This window comes from Zeus faber (genome assembly GCF_960531495.2).
Source record: "Zeus faber genome assembly, chromosome: 1".
NCBI classification, from domain to species: Eukaryota; Metazoa; Chordata; class Actinopteri; order Zeiformes; family Zeidae; genus Zeus; species Zeus faber.
This window is the reverse complement of record NC_137193.1, coordinates 33339032-33357709: the sequence shown is the minus strand read 5'-3', so window position 1 is coordinate 33357709 and position 18678 is coordinate 33339032. Positions and strand designations below refer to the sequence as shown.

The 18678-nt window shown below is 45.4% G+C and overlaps 1 protein-coding gene across 1 annotated transcript in view; it reads left to right on the top strand.

Annotated features, from left to right (window-relative positions):
- Positions 1–18678, top strand: part of arid1ab (AT-rich interactive domain 1Ab) — a gene marked incomplete at its 5' end in the record, with an annotated part of 65214 nt that overhangs the window by 30009 nt on the left and 16527 nt on the right. The window contains 2 exons of the mRNA XM_079998595.1: positions 17374–17614; positions 17705–17794. Coding sequence (XP_079854721.1) covers positions 17374–17614; positions 17705–17794 — 331 coding nt within the window. The remainder of the gene's footprint in view (positions 1–17373; positions 17615–17704; positions 17795–18678) is intronic.

Below are 18678 nucleotides of genomic sequence, written 5' to 3'. Positions count from 1 at the left end.
AATTACATTTCTGCTTTGAGGGAATTATTTTCACCGGACATTATGACTGGAGAGATTTCAATACTTCCGACCTGAGCAGATTTTCCTGGTCAAAATCCGCCAATTATGGGATATCGGAAACTTTGCACAACATGCCCCTTTTCTGCCGCGTTCGTGACACACCAGACCAGGAAAAAAAAGAAAGGCATACTCCTCTCCTGGCAATGGGAAGGATGTCAATTATTTTTAGCGGGTTTACTTGTGTTTTAAAACCTGTGTATACCTACTCATTTTGGTATAAAAACTGAATAAGGATCTGTCCCGCTCCGCCTTGGATCGGGACAGTAGATTGCGTAATTGGGAGGGTGCGATCACTGTGTGTCCCGTTCCTTGTGTCTCCAAACAAAACAAATAATTATTATTTTGAAAGTAACATGACTTGTAATTTTAGATCAGTGAGTCTTCCGCAGCAGCTTAGTTTATTCTAAAATAGAATTGGCAGCAAAGCTTCAGTCAACCAATTCGCCATCGACCTGTTCATGGTACATCTAGATTGATCCAGGGGTCCGCGTATCGTTGTAATCACATCTTTAACGTTAAAACTGGTTTTCGAATTGTATCAATGAATCGTCACACCCTTGATCACCTAAGATGGTGGTTGGTTAACTAACTTCATCAGGGGATGATCCAGAGCTTTCCATAAGCGCCGGCTGCCAGCCAAACAGCCGACTACCAGCCAAACGGCCGACTAACAGCCAAACGGCCGACTAACAGCCAAACAGCCGACTACCAGCCAAACAGCCGACTACTCATTTAAATCCAGCCGGCTACTTTATGATAGAACATTTTTATTCTAACAAAATAGTTTTGATTAACAAGTTGTGATTCACTATGCATGTACATTTACTACCACTAGCTGTGTGTGTGTGTGTGTGTGTGTGTGTGTGTGTGTGTGTGTGTGTGTGTGTGTGTGTGTGTGTGTGTGTGTGTGTGTGTGTGTGTGTGTGTGTGTGTGTGTGTGTGTTTGCGCTGCAGACAGGGCACATCCTCATTAGATGGGCTACTTAGGAAAACATCGGTGGCAGCAACTTGACAATTGCGTAGAAGTGTTAAAATGTCCACTGAAAGCTCTGCATTGTTTCGATATACTCTGCACAGACATTTGTGGGCTTTATGAATGAACGATCTAATGAATTATCTTTATTTTGCGGTTTTTACAGCAGAGCCATCTCTAACACGCATTGCAAATAGTGCTGCTCGATAAATCATATTTTCATCGTCACAATGTTATCACACATATGACATTTGTCACATTATGTAGGACTAATTGCAAACACACACTAAAACAGGCAACATTGTCAAAGTAACAAGCCTATGTCATATGATGAAAATGTAGGCTATGCCTCAGCCTCACACAGTAATTTTACAATTTTAAATGTCCTAGAACGCTTTTGTATTTTTTGCCATTGACCAATTATGAAAACTAATGTCAGATGCCCCAAATCATATTTTAAAAATAAAATAACAGAACGTAATGGAACGTCCTGCAGTATATGACCAAGTATATATTTTTTTCCACATCACACATTTTATCCATGGTTAACATTTTTGGTTATCCTGTCATCGAGTCTGCTTTGTGTGTAACAAAGTGAATGTGAATTCTTAAATCATGGTAGTGGCATGTCTTGATAAACCTTACAGTAAAGGTGTCAATAAATAAATAAAACATAATAAAAAAAAAAAAAGGTATGATTCTTAGTTACAAAGGTTTTGGTCTGTCAGGAATAGGTGTAGTTTTAAATATTTATAGCTATTTAAAGACTGTGGAAAAATGCACAAGAAGCATAATTCTCCTTTACAATAATTCCCTACACAATCGTGTAGGAAAACCCATAAACATATGCAATAATAAACGTCGGTGTATATGATTGAATAGTGGCGTAAGGATGTGCCAGAGGCCACCAAACTTGGGCTTTCATGACCAAAATCTCTCTCCAGGGGGGCATGCCCTCTGCCCCCCCCTAGCTGGCTACTTTCTCCTACTGGCTGGCTAATCCATATCGTTGTGGAAAGCCTTGGATGATCTATTCCGATTGCTCAGCGCGGGGGGGGATGGTGGCTCAGGCGGTAGAGCTGGTGGTCTAGTGATCTAAAGGTCGCTGGTTCGATCCCAGGCTCCTCCTGCTAGCATGCTGTAGTGTCCTTGAGCAAGACAATTAACCCCTCATTGCTCCTGATGGCTGCGTCCGTCGGTGTTTGAACAATTGTAAGTCGCTTTGGATAAAAGCGTCTGCTAAATGACTAAATGTAAATGTAATGTAAAACGTTAATGTTCTGGTACAAATAATAATAAAAAAAAACGTCTTTGAATTAAAAATCTTTACCCAGAACACATAACACTTCATTTTCCAATGCCATTAAATATGTGGAAAACAGAGTTAACTTAGTCCATCTGTGGGGTTTTTCCAAACACAGAATACATTGAATGGCCACCTAAAGCCATTTTTCCATCTCACTTAAACCGTAATTCAACTGCTTTAAATGGATTTTGCATAACTTGTATGCGTATGAAGGATTTTGGATCCAGAAGTCTCATTCATATTTTGATAAATTAATAATGGCATGATGCCAACTGATAGTAAAATATTTTTTTCCTCAGATGATAGGTTCACTTATCTTCCTGATGTATTGTGCACTAAAGAAAAGATGAGGTGGCTATTAAAAACCTACGGTTGGCCAGATTGTTCGCATTTGTGTTTCTTTCAAAGTAGTCAACACGATGAGTGTGGAAGTGGAAGGTTTTCTCTCGAGTGCCGTATGATCGCACAGCGAACACAGACACCCACCAGACTAGAATTGGTCACTTTGATTGTGATGGCTTTGTTTCTAGAAACCCCACTGTAGAGAATGCAGTGGCTTGAAACATACCTTCTGCGCACACTGTGCCTTTTGCACAGGAAGTTGTCAATGTACATTACTTCTTGACTTGCTGGTGTGTCTACCATGTTCCTTTTGACGGAATATCAGCCATTTTACCCCCACAGAGGTTAGCTGTTGGCTTATGTGATACATTTAGGGCCAGAGATGGTGTTTGACATCGAAACATATACTGTATTTTGACCCATGGTGTTTGCAAAAGTAGTTGGTGTTTGGGTCATAGAGTCATTGAGTTTCTCTCGACTGTACCTGATATTCTAGAAAAAATGTGATCAAGTATCGGCAACAATGGGAAAACAATTCCAATCAAAATTGCCTCAATGACGTCAACAATTTCTCAACTCCTTCCATTGAGTCCAGAGTAGCACAGATGACTATCAGCTTAATCTCTGTGTCTACTACTATAGTGTCTTGAATAAAGAATTCCTCATATAAGAGCCGCATTGCTATCCATGCACCGGTGTACTATCCAGTAAACACACTCAGACGCTTGAAATGTACATGTCCACACGGTTGTGTTAACTGTTTAAATTAGGCTCTTGCTAAGACCAACTGAATTAATAATGGCAGTATACATGTACTCCTCACTTAACAACCTACCTGTGAAATGACCGTTCAGACTTACGACCAGCTCTCTGACCAGTCTGTATTGTATGCTGCGTACAATACCACGGCATGTGCGCGACGTGTCAGCGTCAAGCATCTCATCACTCATCACCCTTTATCTGTATACTATATACACTATATATACTATATACACTGTATATAATTTACACTATATATACTATATGCACTGTATACATCTCATCACCGTTCTCAGTCTTCAGTGTCATTCCCACAGTCTGTCAGTATTTACTACACTAGCGTTTGCAATCACCACGCCCCCTTACCGTGAAATAACACGGGTCCTCGCTTATCGACCAATTAGCTTAACAACCTGGTCCTAGGAACGGAACTCGGTTGTTAAGTGAGGAGTACATGTACATGTGTAAATACTATGAGTATTTCACCACAATGTCATCATCACTATGTCATCACATGTGACTTTGAAGCTCCAACGAAGCTGTAAGTGGCCTCTCTAGCCCCACTCGGGATAGAGGTGGGATAGGCCGGGATAGAGGTGTTTATATATTTAAAAAAAAAACAAAAAACAATAATAATGATACAAAACGTTGCGTTTGTGTCTAACAAGGTTGCCGTTGCCATGCCTGTGTTTATGGGTCGGCTGCTGACCAGGCTAACCTCGTTTCTTTGGGCCGTGGGGAAGCAGGGTGATAAATGAGATCATTAATGACAAGAGAGGGTACCAAGGTGTGTGTGTGTGTGTGTGTGTGTGTGTGTGTGTGTGTGTGTGTGTGTGTGTGTGTGTGTGTGTGTGTGTGTGTGTGTGTGTGTGTGTGTGTGTGTGTGTGTGTGTGTGTGTGTGTGTGTGTGTGTGTGTGAGATCCATCCGGTGGGAGTTTGTTACAGAGGTGTGGGAGGGACGGAGAGCTGTCTATTTCACTCTGGACGGGAGCGCTCAGGACGTGTTCCCCTCCTCTTTTATTTATACATCTCAGCTGTTTTTCGAGGTGATGGTTTGCCTGTTTGTCTTTCCCGCTCGCTCCTTTTTTTTCCCTCTCCCTTCTTCTGGGGGATTCCCCCGTCGGCACGGTTGCGATTGGCCATGTGAGACATTAATCTGGCTGAGGTCTGGACAGTCAGATCTCTCTCTCTCGTTCTCTCTTTCCCTCCCTCTCTCGCACATGATGTTGTGTGCACAGTAAGCTCTGCCAAGTGTAACCATGCTTTCTCACTCGCTGTCACTAGTGTACATCACGCACACATTGCGTGGCACCTTGGCTAGTAAGGAGCAGAGTGAAAGACTCACTACGGCCAGAGAGACAAACCTGGTTTCTCTGCTTCTGCCAATCCATTCAAAAGAACAAAATCACATGTTTGACGTGTTCTTATCATATGTGTTGGACATTGCTTGTGGTATTCCATTTCTGAATGGATGTTTTTATTTTATACATTTTTTCCACCTTGGCCAATATCCACAAACCAACATCAAAGTATCTGTTCTTCCCTGATTATACAGGTAGCAGTTTGTGCGATCATGTGGTACCAATGGTGGTTTTGTGGCGACTGGAAGGTTTATCTTTTTGTGTGTTTGTTATTTTTAATTTTGGTTGTTATACATACTCGTGTTTTGAATCTACCCCAGAGTTAAAGGGTTTGAGCCCCCGCCCAACTGCTGAACATTCACTCAGCTTTTCTCCAGTCACATCGGCGGTGCAGATGGCCTCCATGTTGCAGCCAGGTGCCGGGCGTCTGTCAGCCTGCCAGTCGCATGGGAATACGTGAGGCTCTGCGACTTTAGCAGGTAGATTCAGTGGGAGAGGCGACAGTCGGGGGCGGGGGGAGTGCTGGGCTGTGCTGTGCTGTGCTGTGCTGTGCTGCGGATGGTGTGACAGAGAGGGAGTGCAAATAACAGCCAACGGGGCTGGAGTTGAGCTGAGCAGGTCGAGCTGGTTCCTCTGTTTTATCTTTGTTTTGTTTTGTTTTTTGCCGCCACAACGAGGTTCCAGGATACGCACACACACGCACCCTCGTATATCTGCTCTGCAACTCTTGTGAACTGCCTGTTCCTGGCGGCAGTTGCAATGTACTAGAAGTCATTTTGTTTTTCTTTTTATTCTATTTAACCCTTTTTTTCTGTCTGAAACAAGTCACACCGTTACTCCAGCTGCACATTTCTTCACTACCCATTTGCCCTGGATGGCAATAAAGTGTGTGTGTGTGTGTGTGTGTGTGTGTGTGTGTGTGTGTGTGTGTGTGTGTGTGTGTGTGTGTGTGTGTGTGTGTGCGTGCGCGTGTGCGTGTGTGTCTCAGTCATTGTTTAAAGTCTCCACCCCCCAAAATAAATTATTTATATGGCATTCCCCTTCCTGGCAGGGGGTCCGGTCGGCGTGCTCTGCTTCACCGTGTGGGCGGCTGGGACGGGGGTCGCCAAAAACAGTCATTTAAAGGGCTCTGTGTTGTCACTGACGGGCTCTGCTCGTGTCTATGCTCCCTGGAAGTGACACTTCCTCTCCGTGCGTCAGCCCCGTGGGAATGGGAAGGACTACTACCACCCCCCCCTTTCCATTCTTTCCCTTTCCTTTAATCTCCTCCTTGCTCTCTTCCCAGGTCCTTTGTAGCCCCCTTTCTCTGGCATGAGGTCTAATCCTGCTCAAATCAACCCAGCCCCCTCCCCCAAGTCTCGTCCTGTGCACAAGGCAAAGTTTCTGGGGGTCTGTCACTTTGTCCCTCCCTTTAGTGTGTGTGGAGTATCACGATGTGTTTGAGAGGAAGGTCACATGATGGTCACATACTTTCAAACTGTTTTTCTTTCTTCCCTTCCTCTTTTCCTCTCTCGCTTACCACCACCCTCTGTCCTTCCCCTAGGGTTATTATTATTATTATTTCCTTCCAGAGCTGTTATTTTAAAATTTACATTTAGTCGTTTAACAGCATTCGTCAGTACTACTCCACCATGGTCACATTATCAACTAAGTGACATTAGCCAAGTCATGGAGTTTGATGAGCAATTCTTTCAAGCAAACTTTTATGCATTTTTATTTTTATTATTGATTATCTTTTTCTTTTTTCAAATATAGAACACAAATGGAAGCCAGGGTTAGAAATCAGCTAGCAGTTGGCTCGGAGGAAGCAAACGGGGAAGGGCAGAAGGCGTTTGAAGACTCGAGGAGGTTAGCGATTTCACAGTGGAGGGAAGAGTGCACTGGTATGCTGGAGAGACGGCTGCTCTGTCTTCTGCCAAAGTTCATTCAGGATATTCCCAAAGCACCTTGGATTTATTTGCGGTGCGTGCTGGTCCATGTGTGTGTTGTGAGGTTTCAAAGTGAGAGCCTTGCTGAGTTTGTTCGCACTAGCGTAAGAGTGTGCAGGGCTCCGCCCTTGAAAGCATTCAGCCTCTTGTCTTTCCGCTGTATTTTTTTTGCCCTCCCTTGCACACTTGCAAAAAAAAAAAACATGGAGCCTCTCATCTTTCGTTGAGACATGACGGACAGGAGAAAATATTGAGTCGTTCAATTTGTTTCGATCACAATTTTAATTTTGATAATTATTTAAATTTTTAATTGCCGCACCCACAATTGGTATGTTTTCTATATGAATTGTGTATCATATATATTTTTTTTTTACCCGCCTTTTGTGTCAGACCTGAAATAAGGTTAAGAGAGAGTGGCCGACTTGTCTGATAACGTGCTTATTTATTTTTTATTCATTTGTTTTTTAACTAGTATCACTCAGAAAAGTAGACCAAAAAAAAAGATTATGGACATCTGATTGACATACCGAGCAATGTAGAACATAGGAATTCTGCTGCAGATCACACATGCGCGCGCGCAGACATACATCTCTAGTCCCTGTTCTATTCTGCTTCCTCTGCCTCTTCTCACTTCTGCTCTGGCTGCTGCAGCTAAGCTTGTTTTTGCGACACAGCTCTGGAGCAATCGGCCTCGCTAGTTCCCCCCCCCCCCTCCGAGAGACACACACACACACAACTTCCCTCCCCAACGCCTTTGCAATAAATTCACTTGTATTTTTTCCTCTCCATGGTTTTTCATCCGTCGTACCTTTTTTTTGGTGAAACATTTGACTATGTGACTATCTTGCCCCACTCCCGTATCTATTTTCTCGTTCTCGTTTCGTTCATTTTCGCTCGCTCTCTTTTGCCTGAGCCTTCTGCCCTCCCTCCCTCTCGCTCTCTCCCTCCCTCTCGCTCTCTCCCTCCCTCTCGCTCTCTCTCCCTCTCTGTAAATCAGCTTTCGTAACGCAGCGCGGCTCAGCCTTGTTTTGCGAGGGCTCTGCAGGGCGGTTGTCGCTATTCAGAGTCCGGGGCCAGGTTTCCTGTTGCTATTCTGGGGCGTCCTTTTGCTTCCTGTATGTGTGTGTGTGTGTGTGTGTGTGTGTGTGTGTGTGTGTGTGCGCTGCGCTCATGGCTCATTCAGATTCCCGGGTTCCTCTCTCTTGCTCTCACTCCTCCTCCTGCGCTCTGGCTGTTTCTCTCGTCGTCGTCGCCCCCCCCCCCCCCCCCCTCCGCCTCCACCCCCGTCGTGTGATTTTTAATTAATGTACTTGAGAAAATTCAATCTGCTGACGGTGTATTGTTTTGCCTTCGCCTGGTTCAATTGGGGTTTTGTTTTTTCCTTCTTCTTCTTCTTCTCCTCTCCCCCATTTTTTCAGCCGCAAAAGCTGAGCACTGTTTTGCTCTAGTCTCCGCTCTATCTTTCGCTTGCGCATGCATGCTCTGTTCTCTCACTCTCTCCCTCTCTCTGACACTCCAGCTCTTTCCCTCGTTCGGGCGCGCACACACACACACACACACACACACACACACACACACACACACACACACACACACACACACACACACACACACACACACACACACTCTCTCTCTCTCGCTCTCACTCCAGTGCCCCTCCCCTCTGTCTCTGTTTCTGCTGGGCTGAGCTGGTTTTGCAGCAGCACAAAGACTGTGGCTGACTGCAGCACTGTCTGGATCTCCCCGCTCGCTCGCTCGCTCTCTCGCTCGACCACCAGAACTAGATACGCCCGAACGAGTGAAACGGGCCCGAGTGAAATTGCCCCGCTCTCCATTCGTCCATATTAACTTTTGTCCTTGCGTTTCCGAGCCTCGAAGAACCTTCCAGTTAATTGGGTGGCAGTAGCAGGCTCCTTCAGCAGCGCCCCCTAGCTCCCCTGTATGCGCATATATTACAGAGCGTTGTGTACGTTTGTTTTGCGTCCGGGTTTTGGTCTGAAAAACATTTGACACTGTCAAAAAAAACAGTATTAAGTTGTTTTTCCTTAAAAAAAATAAAAATAAAAAAGATTTCCTATAGAGCCCCAATAAGCTTATGTAAAATGTTGGTATTTGTTTACAGATGTATAGAGCATGTGGGTCTTGGAGACTATTATTGTTATTATTATTATTGTGTAACTACTAAAGAAATACATTTGTGCATCCCTACTTTATGTGTGGATAGGAGAGGGTCTGGTCCCCCCTCTCCTCTCCCTAACCTCAGGCCCAGGCAGCTGCCTGCCTGCCTCACTTCGGCATCTGTCTATGTGTGTGCATGTGTGTGTGTGTATATGTGCTGCCCTGGGACCCCCCTCCCCCAACCCACCCCTCCGACTATTGTGATCAGTACAAAAGCCCCCCCCCCCCCTAAAAAAAACAAAAAAAAAAAAAACAACACACATTCAGACTGACACGCAAGCACACACACCAATACCCTATTATTCACAGCAATCAGACCGCCAAACCCACCCCTTCCCTCCTCCTCTGACGTGTGTGTGTGTGTGTGTGTGTGTGTGTGTGTGTGTGTGTGTGTGTGTGTGTGTGTGTGTGTGTGTGTGTGTGTGTGTGTGTGTGTGTGTGTGTGTGTGTGTGTGTGTGTGTTCATTTACACTCCCTTTCACCCAACAGAGGAGCTCAATTATAACAGAAGGCGAGTTTCAGGAAAGGGATCTCATACTTGATCATGGTTCACAGTTCACCCTTTTTTATGAATCTTTGCTCTTGTAACAACAAGCCGAATGGTTAGGATTCCTCTATGTTCTGGTATTTATCGAGCAATTGACTTACTATATATATATAGATATAGATATAGATAGATAGATAGAAAGAAATATCTCAGCCACAACATTAAAACCACTGACAGGTGAAGTGAATAACATTGATCATCTCATTTAAATGGCACCTGTCAAGGGGTGGGATATGTTAGGCAGCAAGTGAACAGCCAGTTCTTGAAGTTGATGTGTTGGAAGCAGGAAAAATGGGCAAATGTAAGGATCTGAGCCACTTCGACAAGGACCAAATTGTGATGGCTAGATGTCAGAGCATCTCCAAAAAATATCCAGGTCTTGTCCACCGCCGAAAGTGCCTACAATGGGCACGTGAGTGTCAGAACAGGACCATGGCACGTTTTCTTCTACATCATGTGGATGGCCGGGGTTAGCCGCCACCCCCCTTCATCCAAATTGCCAGCCTTCCTAGATAGGAACTGGGAAATGGGCGTCTTGGCCATTTATTATTGCCTTGTGCTTATGTGCTCTGCCAGTCAGGGGGCCACTCCAGTTGTTCAAGTCATCAACAGATGCAGCCTCGATGTTCACACTACAAGCGTGTTCACCAGACAGGACCAAACCTAATACGGATATTTACAAATGACCCTCGTCTGGCCTCATGTCATCTGTACCGGCAGATCACTGGATCCTATATTGTGAAAGCGTTATTGGTGGCTCTTAATGTGCTGTAAAGAGGAGTTCCTTGTCCGCCTGCTTTGCAGCTGTGTGTGCGTGTGTGTGCTTGAGAGACCCTGTAATGGCTGCTGCAGTTATTGCTGTTGCTGTATGAGGCAGGGGCCTGCCGTTACTCTCTCCTCTCTTCTCCTTCTCTCTCTGATGGCTCTTCCTTCACAGTGGAATGGTAGTGCCCCCTTATGGTGGAGCTCAGCCCTGCAAACCCGAAGCTGAGGGTGAGTGGGTGGCTGCAGGGGTGGTGGGGGTGACTGGAGCTGTCAGGGGAGTGATCAGGGCCTTCAGTTGGATCTCCAATACCCTTGGTCCTCACACTCAGCACACACACTCACACTCCTGTGCAAATTTCCCCCATGAATAGTTCAGGCAGGTTCTGATTGTAGGGGGTGTCGGACACCCACCCCTACCTTCAGCCCGGGACAGCCACAGCAGCAGCCCTTTGGCCTCTGGGGATTCACAGTCCCAGTCCCATGTCTCCCTGAAAAGAGCTGCACGCTTGGGCCTGTAGCTCACATTCCTGCTGGTAATCCCATGGTGTTGGAGTACTGGATCAAGGAGCATTGGACTCCAGACTGCCAAGTCACCGGTGGAGTTGTTTTTTTTTCGTGTGTGTGTGTGTGTGTGTGTGTGTATATATATATATATATATATATATATATATATATATATATATATATATATATAATTTTATTTAATTTTTTTACTCAACAGCACTGACAACTCTTTTTTTGCTTGCTTATTTACATATTCTTAAAGGAAGAGACAGTGTTGCATTTGGGGAAGTACAGCAAGAAATGCTCCAGAATGTCAAGATGGTGTCGAAGATAAAACATTTTTTTTATAAACCCTCTTCATCTGAAGCATAAAAGGCAAAAAATACAAAATACGAAAAACAGACTAGGGTTCCCATGACCCTCCGGTTAGAAATATCCAAGCGTCTCCACGTCCGGCGGATGCCAGGGTTAAACACGCTGTTTGGCTGCGCTCTCTCTCACCTGCTGCGGTCACATACATAAACACAGGGGACGGAGGCCAGGCTGCTGAGCAGGTCAAGGTTTTACCTCTCTGGTGCGTGTGTGTGCGTGTGGCTCCCAGGCTGGAGGTTAAGTGTGTAGTTCGTAAATACAAAGCACAAATGACTTGTACTGAGCAGTATGGACTTGGAGAATTGGTTAGTTTGGGGTTAGAAGGTAATAATTGATATGTATCATTAGTAACATCCAACATGCTCCTATGTATGTCTCCCATGACCGACATGCCTTTCTGTGCCAGGTTTTAGCATTGGGGCTTTTGTCTTATTTTAACCAGACATTGTGGCTGATATCCAAAGGCTGAATCTCACTGTGGCTTTTTTTTTTTTTTTTTTTTTTTTTTTTTTTAAGTTGGAAGGAGAACAGGGGGGGGGGGGGGGGGGGGGGGGTGCTGCTGCTGCTGCTAACCCGTCTGCACTTCCCGCAACAATGACAGGCTCATCTTTTGTTCTTTTGTTTTTGTAATAGTAGCTCTGACTGTGCCACGACCCTGCCAGACACACAGGGCAGTCGGGCAAGAGAGAAAGAATGAGGGAGAGAGGCACACATACAGTATACTGTATATACATACATACACACACAAGGATAGCGGCGGGGGGGTTACGCAGGGTGTCTGTCTAATGTGTCTATGCACGTGGAGCTTGGTAACCATGGCAGCCCTGGAGACACAGCAACGCCCCTTTTCTGCCCCCCTCCCCTGCGGTGGCCACCTTTCCACAGATGAGAGAGTGAGAGAGAGCTGTATACTGTGTGGTTAGTGTGTGGAGGCCTGAGAACAGGAAGCTTGGCAGCCTGAGAAGGAGACACAGTGGGTCAGGGAGAGTGTGTGACTGGAAGCTGAACTCATGCGCGCTCACACACACACACACACACACACACACACACACACACACACACAGACACACACTCCCTCTCTCCTTATTCCCACCACCATCAGTGGCGGCCAAATACAGATCAAGTTACACTCGCTGGCTCTTCCTGACTCACACATTCCACATAGTTTTTAGATATTATCTGAACTCAGCACGGCGTGTGTGGGGGGGTAGAGGGGTCACGACACGCTCACCGGGTGCCGCTCAGTGTTCGCACTTAACGTCTGTCAGCGGCAACGTGTTGTCAGGGAATGAAGATAACCACAATTTTGTTGACTTGACTAACAACAATTCAATGTATATCGTGGCGGTTTTATTTCTTGATACAACTTCTTCAGTTTTTATTTAGAGAAATAAGGGACTTTGTATTCATGAGAAAATATATTTTATGTAAAAACTAGAGTTCCACAAGTGCCCCCCCCCCCCCACATCACTTTTGTTTTTTCACTCCTTGTGGAAAAAAAAAAAAAATAACAGAGATGGAGGGACTTTGGCTTGCTTTGCAGACTAATGGCCCCAGTTGGGCTTGATTGATTCAGTGAAGTAATCTGGAGAGAGAGAAGGAGAGAGATACCTTTTTTTTGGTATTTATTTTTGTTATTTTTCACATTTGCAAACGACTGTTGTATTGTGCGTCTTTTGTTTATTTCCTCTAGGAGAAGAAAATACAGACTCAATGTTACAAAATGTAATTCCTGTCCTGGATCCCATTTTTATATCAATTTTTTATTTATTTTTTTGCATTTGCTATATTTTGCAATAAATATTCAATGAAATATATTGTTTTGATTTAATATTCGTTGAGTATTTAAGCAACTTTGGCCCCAAACTTTGGTATAGTTTTATTTGAGGGTAATGTACGCTTTCAGTGCAGGGCTCTGAAGTTCCATGTTAGGCAGTGCTGGGAAAGCACAAAATGGCTGCCGTGAAGGGAGCCATGGTAGCTCCACTGAGAAAGAGCTACAACACATTGCACTAGCTAGCTCTCTATCCTTGTCTATCTCCCTCTCTTTCTTTCCACCGTTTTTGCCTTCTCAACCATCTCTCCACAGCCCTACCCCCAGCGTGCGTGTGCGTGCGTGTGCGTGTGCGTGTGTGTGTGTGTGTTTCCCTGTCAACTCTGATGTCCTGTGTAGTAGAAGCTCCTCCACTCCACCAAATGAGGAGCACACACACTCTCACAATACACCCCTCGTGTAAGTCGGCCAGCCCATGTGCTCTTGTTAACCCAACCCCCCGGTCTCTCTCTCTCTCTCTCTATCGCACCGTCATCCTCTATTGTTGGCCCGCTGTGTTAATAAGTGGCTGATGTGCTGAGTTGCAACAGCAGGGCCAGTATTAAAGTGTCCGTAGTCCCCAGCTCTTCTCTCTCTCCGTCTCTCTCTCTGTTTGCAAGCTCTGCTTGTACAGTCAGCAGAACCTATGCGGGGTGGAGGTGGGATCACAGACTGCAGAGCTGGAACAGGGAACAGTGTTAATTCTTCTTGTGCGCGTGTGTGCTTGCCGTGCATGCAGGGCAGGAGTCCATGCGGTCCAGTGGCGACTGAATTTATCGAAAAATATTCTCTGAAAATAATCTGTTTTAGGTGAATGCTTGTCCGACCGTAATGCAGTCCACTGTTTCCACTGTTGGTTTTTGACTGCAATGTTGACTGTTAGAAATGTAAGAATACTAGTACATGCAGTTCAAAATGTAAGAGTTTCTAAGACATCAGAATGGCATAGTTTAACAAAATTGTCAATGATTCAGACCTGTGTTCCACAACGGAAGATGAAACTGCCAGTCAAAGTCATGCACTGCGAGAAAGACAGTTTTTGTGACTCAGTCGCAGAGCCCTGAAGCCCCGCCCCCCCACTGGCTCACTGTTCACTGATTATTGAGAGGTTATAAATATAACACATGATATATAATATAACACCCGCCAAGTGTGAAGTAGATCGGATGAACTGTTGTGGAGATAATCGAAGGACATGCATACATAAAACAGAAAGATTCCTTCCAGTGCATGCATGTTCAAAATGGCCCAGTTTAACAAAATGTAAGGACAACTTTGCAATGAAAAAATAAGCACCAAATGTGAAAATTTAGGCAAATTAATGCTTCAGGAGAATCAGTCCAGTCCAGGTTTCCTCATTCAATGATTCAGTCGCCTTTATGTGGACTGCCAGGCGCTCAGCTCGCTTGTGCACGGGTGTCCTCCTCGCATGTCCGCTTCCTCTGCCCTCATGTTAGCTAGCAATGCACACAGTGTCGCTAAGTGGGCTTGGATCTCGTGCTTCACACAGCGCCCTGCTCAGTGGAATTGGATGATGTCACATAGCACCTCAGCTGCACAGAGCGGCTCACAATTCGCATGTTTATTGAAAGTGTATTAAGGTAACACATGTTGCGTGTCCAAATTGCACCAAATTCGACACTGCACGCCCTTGGAACCCCAGCAATACACCTACCAAGTGTGAAATAGATTGGATGAATGGTGTTCGAGGTAATCGAAGGCCAGACAGACAGATTTCTAGTAATAGTTTGATTAAGAATATTTTAAGAATATTCTTAGTTTATCATCAGCCTTAGTGTTGTTTAAAAAAAAAATCTTTGTCTTCTTTTAACAACTTGAGTCATGACCCTCCCTCTCCTCCTCCTTTGTGGTCACGCCACTTGCCTTGTGACTGGGAGCATGTGCTCCTGTGCACCCCTGCTATCCCATCCCCTCCTCCCCAGGGTGACCCTCTGACGAGCCCAGACTGCCCCCCCAAAAGAAGGAGCTTAACTCCAGGGACTGGACTTTTAACCTTCTGTGGCCCTGCGTGATGATTTTTTTTTGTTTTGTTTTGTTTTGGTCTGTGACTGAAAGTGACGTGACCTCTGGAACCTCAGAGCCCCCCAAACACACACACACACACTTTGTCGGCCCCAACACCACCTCTCTGTTTTCCACAGACTGACCCTCCCCAACTCCTGTCAGATGACTGGGGTCTTGTGATTTCTGGGAGTGGGTGGGTGGTCAGCTGACGTCTCAGGGGCAGGCAGGAGGAGAAAGAGCTTTACTGCGGTGTTCCACCTTGCATTTTTATTTTTATTTTTTTGCATAGTTTAATTTCATACCCTTTTTTTAAGCTGTATCTAATCTGACTACGAAGGCAGGAATCTCTTGTCTGTATGCATGTACTTCGAATGTATGACCTTCGATTATCTCGACAACCATTCATTCTATTTACTTCACACTTGGCAGGTGTATTAATGGGATCCCACGGACGTGCAGTGTCGAAATTTGGTGCAATTTAGACACGCAACACATGTAATAATAATAGCCTTTCAATAAACAGTGAGCCACCTGACTTTAACTGACAGTTTTATATTTCATGGTAAAACACAGGACTGAATCGTTGACATTTTGTTAAACTGTACCATGCAAATGTCTTAAGTCTTACATTTCGAACGGGCATGTACTAGTTAAGTGAAATGAAAGGAAATGACGATTGAAGTGAACAAGCTTTTCGACTTTATTTTGAATGATCTTGACTACGGCGTCCGAGACGTAAGCACATGGTCGCTGAGAATGAGTTGATATGGAAGCAGCTCCACAAGTGAAAACAGGCGTAATCACCTGTCATGTTTACATTTAGTCATTTAGCAGACGCTTTTATCCAAAGCGACTTACAAGGGAGAATAACATTCAAGCTACATTGCAACAGAGACATTAGTGTAATAATAAATACTGCTAGGTAGTGCTAAGTAATTGTAAGTTAGGAGAGGAGGTACTCTCTGAAGAGCTGGGTCTTCAAGTGCTTCTTAAAGACAGAGAGGGAGGTCCCTGCTCTGGTCATTTTTGGCAGCTCGTTCCACCAACGTGGAACTACAAATGAGAATAACCTGGATTGCCGTGGTCATACGGCCGGCAGTTGGTAACACTACAAATATTTCTATGGTGTATATAAGATGTTGAATTCTTCACCAATCCAACTCTCTGAGCTAAACTTGTCGCTGTACCATGGAGTTCTGAGCGGTTGGCCACTGTCTTCTAGCAGTGGGAGAATAGCCTGTTGGTACTGATGGGCTAAAAAGCCCATGTAGTGGTAGGTTGTGGAGGTGATTCTCAATCTGCAGTATTTGGCAATCGTTCACATTACATAGAAACTTGTCATTCATTGTCATGAGCAGAAATATCGCTTTTTTTCCACCTGCCACTCCATGTTTCTTCACACCCCCATTTCACATTTCCTGTGACCTGGCAGGTTTGGGGCGTGGGGGGGAGGGGGGGGGGGGGCTAGTGTTGTGCTGGCGGCAGGGCATGCAGACAAGGAGCAGGGCGCTTGCCTGAATCAGCGTTCTCCTCCTGTCGCTCCCTCTGGGATTCCTCCATCAGGTCACCTTCTAAAAATAGCAGAACAGGCACGGGCTCCGTTTCAAGATAAAAATAAAAAAATAAAAAAACCCGGCTTTGGGGCTGAAGCCAGCCTGTTTAGAGTGGGAATGCTTCTATGGGAATGGCTGGCCCCTTTCCAGAGCAGTGTTTTTTTTTCTCCCCCTGCTCCCCTTCCCCCACCTCCCCTTCCCGATGTGACTGGCAGAAGAGCTTGCATTTCTGAGCAGCACATGGGCTCCACGTGACGGGGCTAGAGTGTAAACACTCACCTTCCCCTGTGAGCGTAACGGCTCTCCCCGGCTTTCTGCACTGCACAGCTGACTGAAATAACTGCCCGCTGTCTTTTGTGTTACGGCCAAATAAAAAAAAGAAAAAAGGGAGTATGAGACAAACCCCAGCTCTTTCTGCTCTCCGAGGCAGCGCCACATGGCACAGATTACTGTTACAAATCACTTATTTTCCCGCCATTTCTTCCCTACAATGTGCAGAGCCTTTGTCACCTGCTGAGGTGGATCACAAGGCATTGGGAGAGTGACACAGTGTCGCTCTTAATTCTGTGCGCCGCCCCCCATCCCCTAATCCTTGCCTCTCCCCCCTCCTGACTAAGGACTGATAACCTGAAAGTCCTCCTCCACCTCACTAAACGTAATGGTTTTATTGCATTTATAACGGGGCTTGGCGATGAGGGCAGAATTTATTAAACATGATGACCAACCAGGAATGTTTACATCTGCATTTGTATTCAACAGCCCACTGAATTAAAGTACAGAAGTATCAAAACGACTACAATATTGGATTGAAACTTCCCAATTGAACTCTTTCAAATATTCTGCATATTTTTCTGTAAATTTCCATTTCCTTCTCTTGTTGTTCCAGGACTTGTCAGGCTCCATCGATGACCTGCCCACGGGCACGGAGGGGGCCCTGAGCCCCGGGGTGAGCACCTCTGGGGTGTCCAGCAGCCAGGGCGAACAGAGCAACCCAGCCCAGTCACCTTTCTCCCCCCACACCTCGCCCCACCTGCCAGGGATCCGGGGGCCCTCGCCCTCCCCAGTTGGCTCCCCCGCCAGCGTCACCCCCTCCCGCACGGGCCCTCTCTCACCGGCTGCCGTGCCAGGTAACGTCAAGGCCGTAGGGGGGTGCAGAGATGTGTGTGTAGGGGACTGTTTCTTACCTTCGCAGTGTTTCTACCATCCCCTCCACCCAGGTAATCAGATGCCTCCTCGGCCGCCTAGCGTGCAGTCGGACGGTATCATGCATTCTTCTATGAACCAGTCGGCCATGGGCCAGGACAGGGGTAAGCAATGGAACGTGCTTCAGCTATGACGCACCCCCAATTGTTTTGATGGATTGTAGTCCTTGTCTTGCTGTCGAAACTCGTATTTCAACTTCGACAATTACTTCCTCATTTTGATTTGGAAAAGGACTTAATTTCCACTTTCTGTATTACTGTCTTGCTGAGCAACTTGTTAAATTGGGCTCCCTAAGGCATCCGTTTTGCTCATGTCATTATTTTATTTTTTATTTTCTCCCTCTCTGCGGTATTGTCAGAATGTTTTAAACGGGCCAGTCCCCGCCCTGATGCGCTCTCTAGCTCAGTTTCTCTCATTCGTTCGTGGTCGGCTAGATAAACACATTCACATGGAAAACCTAATAGCTTTTACATTTTTACAAAGAACAGATCATACCTCAACTTACACATCCAGAAGAGAGATCATAAATGAGAGGGAAAAACCTCCTGCCTTGCCTTTGTAATCACTGACATGCATCGATCAGCCACAACATTAAAACCACCTGCCTAATATTGTGAAGGTCAGTGACATTAACCACATTACTGTGGTTACATGACGTCAGGGCAGTATTGAGCTCAGTTATATATTTAAAAATATATATAATTTTTTGCTGTTGAAAGTTACAGGGGGATATGAAATATAATCATTGCTAAGTTATTATCTTTGACTGTATTCCATTCTATGTTCAAGGGCTTCAGGAGAAACTTCAGGACAGTTTCTCCACTCCCGCTCGTCAATTCAGCTTTGAGCACCGTGCGCTAGGGGGAGGGGCAGTCCGTTAAACATATGAGGGATTTATTTTGTGTGTGTCCGATTATTATTTATTAATTCTAGGGCTGTACCCGATTCGGAATTTTGTAAATTCAAATGGGATTCGGCTGTTCAATGC